At 46.2% G+C, this 8981-nt stretch overlaps 2 protein-coding genes across 2 annotated transcripts in view; one reads left to right on the forward strand and one right to left on the reverse strand.

Moving 5' to 3' along the window:
- Positions 1-119: 119 nt before the first annotated feature.
- Positions 120-270, forward strand: Pmar_PMAR018371 (hypothetical protein; the record flags this gene model as incomplete). Its single annotated transcript, XM_002767724.1, has 1 exon — positions 120-270. A coding segment is annotated over one exon (151 nt), but the record flags the coding sequence as incomplete, so codon positions are not given.
- A 5184-nt stretch (positions 271-5454) lies between these two features.
- Positions 5455-8981, reverse strand: part of Pmar_PMAR018372 (M protein, serotype 12 precursor, putative) — a 7156-nt gene continuing 3629 nt past the window's right edge. Inside the window, exons 11-19 of the mRNA XM_002767725.1 lie at positions 8687-8774; positions 7713-7899; positions 7276-7419; positions 6531-6827; positions 6402-6485; positions 6262-6343; positions 6059-6213; positions 5747-5815; positions 5455-5696 (exon numbers count right to left, since the gene is read on the reverse strand). Of these exons, the coding sequence (XP_002767771.1) occupies positions 5604-5696; positions 5747-5815; positions 6059-6213; positions 6262-6343; positions 6402-6485; positions 6531-6827; positions 7276-7419; positions 7713-7899; positions 8687-8774 (1199 nt within the window). The 3' untranslated portion in view covers positions 5455-5603. The remainder of the gene's footprint in view (positions 5697-5746; positions 5816-6058; positions 6214-6261; positions 6344-6401; positions 6486-6530; positions 6828-7275; positions 7420-7712; positions 7900-8686; positions 8775-8981) is intronic.

Here is an 8981-nt window from a genome sequence, read left to right on the forward strand (position 1 = left end):
TTATGCGATATAGTTTCAGATCGACTCTTATTAATCTCGGAAAATAACACACATTCGCATATCAAATGGATCACGCACTGTATGTACGTCCTCAAAGTCGTGATATGGAAAATCATCAGGTCTTTGCCGACTTACAGCAAATGGAGAGCATTGCGTATTTGGGCAGTGTTGCAATACTTCGGAATTGATCACCTGCGAGCGAGTATATCCCATGATATAGAATGCGCGCAACGATTGAGGGAAAAGCTGAAGTTGGATGGAACTACTAATGTGAGATGATTATTCCGACATAATTGTTCAAGAATATACACGCATAGAGTACGGATGCATTGACAAATCTATGACCCAGTGTGAGAAAATATGCATATGGTTATGTACATGTGTTGGTAACAATATGGGAGTTCTGAAAGAATTTCGAGAAATTCTCCTTGGTTTCTGTACACTTCTACCCGAACTCGTTTTATTCCCCCAATACCGTTATAACCAGTCGCATGCCCCTTATGACCCTACACAGTGTTGGTTGGGCTCATCATCGATTACATCATAAGTGATAGCGAACAACATTTCGAAGGGGGAGCGATAACATATTATTACACTCATCAAGTGTTGCTGAATTTTTCCGTTAATACTTCTGCATTTGCCGGTTCGCTCTACGCATATTCGACATTCGTTTGAATACGAACACGTTCATGAGAAATTTGCACGGTTTTGGGGTGTGAAATTCTGGCGCACCCTTATATACGAGTCTCTCTCTCTTTTGCTCTCGCTGTTTCCGGTATTGCGACAGACCAAACCGCTGACAAGAAGGTGGCTATTTGTAAGGTCGAGCTACTCAGCGCAAGAAGACCGGCACTTCGCTGAGTTTTTCCCCACGGGAAGCTCAGTTCAGGCGCAGGTCTTCAATCCGTCTCACTCATAAAACTCTTAAAAAGTGTATATAAATATGAAACCGTTTTGCTCTAGTGTATGGTAGCTCATCTCTGTATTTAAGCCTTGTTGAAGTTTCAGCTCGAAACACTACTTGGTTGGCATGAAATGCTGAATTTTCTGATTTGCCTAAGAAAAAATACGCTCCTTAGAGTTGATCTTCTTTGCAGGGTCAATTGGACTTGACCATCACTAACCGTTTCGGACTTGTGTGTTTCACGGCCGTCCCTCATTCTCTCAATTCAAGGATACTGAAGGAGGCGGAAAAGGACGGATTCTTGATGTAAACGGCAGAGTTACCCGATCTGAATTAAACATTTTGAATTTCAGTTACCCCTCTAAACTGGTTGATGGCACACCGATTATTAGAGTGGCGTTTGGTAGCCCCTTCACTACATTCAGTGATGTGGACTTGTTATTTTCGAGCATTCAGAAAGCCCTGTGCAGTTCGTGAAAAAGATGGATTTTTTCCTGAAAAATGGAGTCGAATTTGAGAGTACTCAATCGCCTTCTCTTGTTGCTATGTCTCGCATGCTTCATTATTGGTTCATCGAGTGTTCATGATGTACTGTTTATCATCAAGACGATCAGTGGCAACGGACTGTTGACTTTCGGTCACCGTTTTTCCTTACGGGGATAAAATGTTGTATCTAAACCGTTCTGGCATGAGTATTGTTTTGAACCATCGGGTTGGAGTAGTTAGACTCAACATCGACTGCCAGCCCGGTATCCATCACGGACTTATCTATAAATTGCGTGAGCCACGCTGATGGGTCGGAGAGCACACCCAGCAGATGCCGTCACAATCCTTCGTTGTGGTGGAATCATGATGGGATGGAGACAACGCGATCATGCGCGTATTAAGATGAATAAAGATCAAATCAATTCAATTGGGATCTCCGGGTTTCATCCATTTTGATGGAAGCATGTTGCACCGGGGGTCGACGCGCCAGAATTTTTACCTTCCAAAGGGGGAATCGTTGTAGCTTGTCACAAGCTGCTTGTGTTATCTTCCATATGTTGCGCGTGTTGGATCTTGATCTTCGCACTAATTTCCCGAGAGAGATGCTATCTCTCTAGTGGGGTTGTCTAAGAGGAAAGGTCTCACCATTGCTAACGAGGACTAGGAGACCAAATGGATTTATGCACCTCGAGGGGTGACATCTGGCTGCGAGTTCGTGTCTATGTGAGGTATGGATGTCTTACCATAGCATAGCAATGAATTTTAGATGCTAGTGAATTTCCCGGATCTATTCGCACCGCAGCACTCAGATTTGGTTATGCGTTACGCGAATGAATTTGGTTTTACTCACGGATTAGTGGTTGGCTGCTGCCAGCTGACAGCTGAGACGCGAGCTGATATAATATTGATACCTGTTATCACGGCTGGCAACATTTCGGAGGCACAACTACTGGAAGCTTTTGGGGCTCTAGGCTGGACGGCTCTCGGAGGCAATGCGATACAATGCCTGCCATTTAACAATGAGTAACTCCTACAATGTATAACGTTTCCATCGTCAAGACTTCCGGGATCGGATGCGCTAGTATATGCGCTGGGATCGGAAGCCTAATGGAGATGCGGGAGACGCCGCGGGGCGTAGCGAGAACGAGGTTCAGAAGCTGGAGCTATTTCTCGGAGAAATTTTCTCCCATTTTTCTTCCTCTTTTCTCTCTTTCCTCTCTCTTATTCTTCCTTTTCCCTCTCCTTTTGCATATCTTTTGCCCCCGAGTCAAAGTCATAACTGACCGCTTCAAGTTCGGGAGCAGCTGCGGCTCTCTGTTACTGCGCGCGGGCACTGGCAGTGCCGCACTGCCGGAATAGGACTGAACCAGACCTTCGCCTATGTGGCTATTATTAACATTGAAGACGATGAGTCTCTTCGCAGCTATAGACAAGGCGAGTCGGTTCCGGTCCACCTGCCAGACAACATCATGCTTAACCGCACTCAATCTCGTAACGGTGAGTGGATTGGACAGCCGTAACCAGTTCCAACATCTAACTGGGCTGGTTCTCCTACTCTAGGAGTAAGTTCATCGCCTCAGGCGATGAACTGGTGACGAAGGCGATGACGAGGTGACCAGAGCTAGTTATCTCGACCAGTTAGCCGACGAACTTGACTGGGACGCAATTTTTGTTGGCGCTGGGCATAGGCTTCGTAAGTTACGGGCGGGTTACGATTCGTAACCCGCCAGTGAATCCAGTGAATCCAGTGAATCCAGTGAATCCAATGAATCCAGTGAAGAGTGAAGGCCAGATTCAAAAAGGTGAATCAGTCAATCCTACATCTATAATGTGCCGGACACGCTTTGAATTCGGTGTGCCGCCAGTCCACCGAGAACGTGGAAGCCTGCTTGTCAAGCCTCGAGCTTGTTGGTGGTATCGCTCGGTACATTAAGGGCTCTCAGAAGCGCCAACAGGAATGGAAATCATTCTGTGCCGATATAGACCAAGGTTACCTTGGTAAAGGTGCCCTCTCTGATGATGAGACCGATTCTGATAATGGCGAGCCCAATATAACCCTTAAGAGAGTTTCTCTCAAGCTTCTCTCTGAAACACGATGGCTCATGAATGGTCGGGCTATCAAGGCAGTTCTGATCAGCTACGAAGCCCTATTAGATTTCTTTGGGGGTCGAGCGGATGCAGCTCAGTCTTCTGAAAATAGCGAGGATAGGGTGAAGGCCAGAGAGTTCGTTAACAGGATGGATGATTTTCGTACGCATCATGCTCTCAGAGTCAAGGATGCTGCGTATGATGTCAGACTCCCTATCCATGCTGCCCTCCAATCGCCTGAGCTGTCAGTGTGTGCAGTTATAGCTATGATCGAGGGATTACAGACGAACCTCTTAGTATATGCCCAGGACTGGTCGAGGCTCAAAGGGTTCTACGAGATGGTTGAAGACGACTCTTTGAAAATGCACATAGAGAGTCCGCGATTAGAACGCGCTGCACGGAAGGGCTTTCGCCCACGCCGAGTTGCGCTGCCGGGTGAACAGAAGGAGGATCTCTTGTTGGTGCAACATGTCGGAAGAATCCACCGCGCCTTGTTAAAGGAGGTTTGCGACTTGACCAGCTCCAAATATGATCTGAAAGACCTGGAAATGGTGATGGCGATTGAAGATAGCTTGCTGACGATGAATACTGTACCCGACAAGCTAGAACAGTTATACACTACCATCGACTGGGAGGCCTTTGATAATGAGCGGCGCGTTATAAAAGCCTCTTTACTTGTGGGGAGAGTTTCGGGAGACGATCGCATTGCTATGGAAGATGTGATTGACTGCCTTAAACGTGACACTATCAAATTGTTACCGCAGTATCGAGACCTTACGACTTGCCTCCTTGTTTTGCCAGCGACGAGCTGCGGTGCTGAAAGATGTTTCTCTGGGCTCGTACGCGTAAAATCAAGTTGCGTACTTGTATGCAACAGAATTCCTTGAATTCTTATGGTATATGTTCGTTGAATCGGTCTTTTGCGGATGAGTTAGATTTGGATCGCCTTGCAGATGAATTCGTGCTTTCTCGAAATGGCCGATCGGGCATATGCTTGATCAGCTTGGCCATGTGATTCACGACGTGAATTTCACGTGACGTGACCCCTGGTGCACATCAATTATCAAATGTTAGCGATCTTAAGACAGAGTTAACAGTTCTCTTCTATGTTCTCATGGCACAAGGTTAGTGGACGCTCGACTTGAATAGACTTCGTTTCGCTAATGTGTTGCGCTACAAAGTACGGTAATGAACTATTACTCATAACTCTGACCAATGGTCAGTGTCACTAACTCAGTGACCATTTTCGGGTGCGACTCGTCAGCGGCGAGTCGCCAGCCTCGGCGGCCCACGCCCTCAGCCATACGGCCCGAGGACGGAAGCGCCGGGTGAAATTCCGCAGGTCCCGAAAAATTATGAAGCTTCTGGCGCTGGCTCCATGCCATGGACTCCATGGCGGGTGAAAGGCCTGAAGCCAAGGAAGCTAGAATTGGTAGCACTAAGACCAAGGAGAAAAAGAATAGTGATGGGGATTCTCCTTTAAAGAAGGCGTGTGAGAGCCATGACTATGTGGAAGAGGCGTAATTGTGATATGATATGAGTATCAATGTCATAGACATACAATCGTAGGAGCGCTTATTTATATGAATATGACATATTCACGCAAGCTCACCAAACCTTGACTCTGTTTCTGCTCTCCGAAATTCCCGGATTAAAGCCTATCGAACGCTGTACTTATCTGGGGTAAGCGGCATAATTGCGTACGCACGCACTAAGCCTCTGTAAAGTGAAAGATGCTTCATAATTCCTCGGACATACCGATGCCCTAGGCATCACGCCTATTAAAGATGCCCTCACTTCGAGTCTACAACTACTCATCGAGACAGAGGGGCGGCCAGTTTGACACCCAAGTCTTCCCACGACAATTCTCTATTCCTTTGAATCACAAGTTACAAGAAACCCAGGCCCCACACAATCGCGTTGCTCTTATGCAAGGGGCTCATAGCACTATCTAACTCAAATGCCGCACGGCGAATAAATACTGTAGGAACTAGTCGCCAGCTGACTTACTCGGCAAAACTGGTCAGCGTCACTGCGCCACAAAACTTTTCTGTTGAATGCGAAAGCAGCAAGTATCACATCTCCCAGAAGGATGATTATAAAAACGAGAATGCCTCCTTCCAGCTCATTGTTGCGGCCACTTAAACTCCGTCGAATCGGGCGGGGCCGGGGTCTCCACACCAGGCCATCCTTCAGCACCACTCAAATTCCCTGTCAACTGAAAATGACGACCAAAAATTAAACCATTTCGCTTCGTAACACAAACACCTTTCTTCTTATCCCAGGGACTCTACCAGGCTCCTCTACCGGAGTGGCTACACTCGCTTGCGGTGGCATCTGAAAGATATTTTCCGAGGCGAGTTGCAGACATTTAAATATTGCTCAAATAAGTGAGCAAATTCAAGCGGAGCGAAGATGCATTCCTGGAAGTTAGCTAGCGTGACACGACACCATTGGTGATAGGAAGCGGCGGAAGATGCACCAACAGTGCGTCAAGTTTTCTCGGGAGCATCTGCTCATTCGGAGATCTCTCCGAGTGAGGAAACACACATGAAAGTATCACAGTTCCTTATAACTCACTTGAGGGTTGCTTCCGCTACTTTTCCTCGTCTTCTTCGCTCCTACCGTCGGGACTTTAGGGAACTTCGGCGGTGATGGAGTTACCACTTTCGGAACCGTCGACTGCTGTGGCTGCTGAGCTGCTGATGGACGAGTATAGTACTGTTGCTGTTGACCTGCACGCATGCACATCCTCCAACCCTCCCCCAACCCACCGACTTTACCTCCTTGCGGTAACGGCTGATGCCCTTCAAGCTCGGCCGTTGGCACTCGCACGGTCCTGGGTGGCGGCATCGGTACTTGTGCCTACACAACACATCGTCAACAAAATGACAAACATGCATCGCTTCGCTCCGCCCGCTACTTGTGGTATTGCAAAGCCACTCTGTGACGCTGCATACTGTGGTGGAACTCCACTAGCAACAGCGGCATACGACGGTGATGCTACCTAAACGAATAAAGATCAACCAATACTTCCAGATCTTCCCCTCACCTCCTGCTGCTGTTCGCCAACTATTTTTTCTGGTGGTACCAACACTGCGTTCACCAAAGGCACCGCTCCTTGAGACGGCTGCTGTTGGTTGATATACTCCTCCCGACCCGCAGGCCGGCCCGGCACCCAAACCCCTCCAGAAGGCTGATACACTGCTGGTGAGTTGCTCGGACTGCTCTCGTCGTCTTCTTCTTCTTCATTGTCGGTACTCAGAGCCTCTGCATGCGGCCGTAATTCCTGTTGATTGGCTCGAGCCTTCAACTCCTCCTGCAGTTGTTTCAACCGGGCCGTTTGCTCCTACGAATGGAGATAGTTGTTCCTTTTGACGAGGAAAATCGATTGCATACCATCCCAACAGCAAGTTACAAAATCTACTACGATCAGTGTAGGGGGAATATATGCACATGGTCAACTACATGTGTTGGTGACAATATGAAAATTTCGAGGAATTTGGTTTCTGTACACTTCTACCCAAATTAGTATTTCATCGAGGAAACTCCTGAACTCAGCTGAGGAGAGCAAACATACATTGAATATACGTCATGATAACAAATATGGATATATTGTAGTTTCACCCGTGAAATGAAAAACACCAGTAAAAACCCTACTCCGCGACTACTGCATAGCGGCGCTAATATCGGGTTTTTCACATGGAGTATTACACCACTTCACGTAAAACGCGTGAAATTCCGATTATATATTCCAACACCGATAATTCCGCTTCCCTCCTTTCCACTGTACCTACCTCTATGGCTCGCCGCTGCTCATCGAGAGTATTCCGCTGTTTCTCAATCTCAGCCTGTTGATGTTTCCTCAACTCGGCCAGCTGGATACTAGCCGCTACATCCTCTCCGTTACCACCATCTAGTACTTTGGCAACAATATCACTCTGAGAATAATCAAAGTCAAATAATGCTTAACACTAGTGGGTGTTGGACCATATACAGTGCGTGTCAATTTGATATGCGAATGTGCGTTATTTTCCGAGATTAATAAAAATCGATCTGAAACTATATCGCATAAACAGTGTTAACATTGCTATGAACATGTGATGTGATAAAAGTAACCTTTCGAGACTATGATAGCGACAAGTTGTTCACTATCATTAATCCTGGAATAGAAAACACACATTCTTCACATTTGCATATCAAATTTGCAATACACTATATTCTTCTACACTACATCATCCGAATCCTCATCATCGCTATCTCCATCTTTTCCCTTTGCCACTGTTGTTGCTGTTGTCGTCGCCTTTTTCTTATCAGACTTGCTGGTATTTTTACTGTCCTTAGTAGTACCACTCTTCTTGGAACTCCCCGCTGCTTTTCTCGCTTGTCTCTGGAAGCTCTTTACCTTTTCCTCTTGCTCTCTGAGGAAATGGTCAATGATCGGACATCATCTGTATCTTTCGAATAGGACCTCCGAGAATCAGACTTTTATAACTATTTCCACTACGTAAACCTAAACTACTATAACTGTGAAATCCTAGACGAATAGTCGTACGCCGAATCCTCGGGTGTGAACATAAACATGTACTTTACTAACCAATTTATGATATTATGGAGTTGCACCCGTACTATGAAAAACTCTAGTGAAAACATATTTCACAATTCACTTCGCGAAAAACAATTGTCTTATCGGTCGATATACGCATCAACGCACGTCATATATAGCAAGATATACACGTCTTAGATTTACGTAAAGTAATACGCCACTTCACGTTAAACGCGTAAAACTCCTCTATTTCAATAGCACAGCGGAAGTCATCACCAACTGAACGTGATAGAGAACAGTTAGAGATCAAAAAAGCAGCTCGGAAACGACTTGCCCGAAACGCGAATGTAACACATCCTCATCGTTACGAACAGTGTCGAAAAATATGCACACGAGCAAACATATGTGTTGGTGACAATGTGAAAATTTTAGAAAATTCTCGTTGGTTTCTGTACACTTCTACCTGAATTTGTATATAAACTCCTTTACTCAGCGAGGCACCCCCTAGCATATATTCCACCACCATTCTCGGGGAAACAGTGTCGGGCTGTATCAACGCATGAACAATGCCTTTTCAAGTATGCTCAACGGCTAGACTCCACTATCTCTCTTTTCGCTGTCAGTTCGCCAGAGCGTGGTATGATCTACCCCAAATTTATTACTTAGCCTTCTTCTCAGCCTCCTCCTGTTGCTTTACCGCCGCTTCCGCTGCTGTCCGACTCTCATTAGCACTCGCTAAGGCCAACGTCCCTATACATTACTCAGATTAGGAAGTTCACAAGTTCAAACCAGAGGTGTCGTTAGATACGCCTTGGGCGTATGTGTTGAAAACTCATTACATTCAAAACGCCCACAGTTTACACTGTAGTTGTATTTTTTATTGTAATCAGCGTACAAAAAGGCATCATATTTTCGAGGGCGTACAGTTTACGACGCCCAGCAACATCATTCGTTCAA

Source organism: Perkinsus marinus (genome assembly GCF_000006405.1).
Source record: "Perkinsus marinus ATCC 50983 genomic scaffold scf_1104296970094, whole genome shotgun sequence".
Classification (NCBI taxonomy): domain Eukaryota; phylum Perkinsozoa; order Perkinsida; family Perkinsidae; genus Perkinsus; species Perkinsus marinus.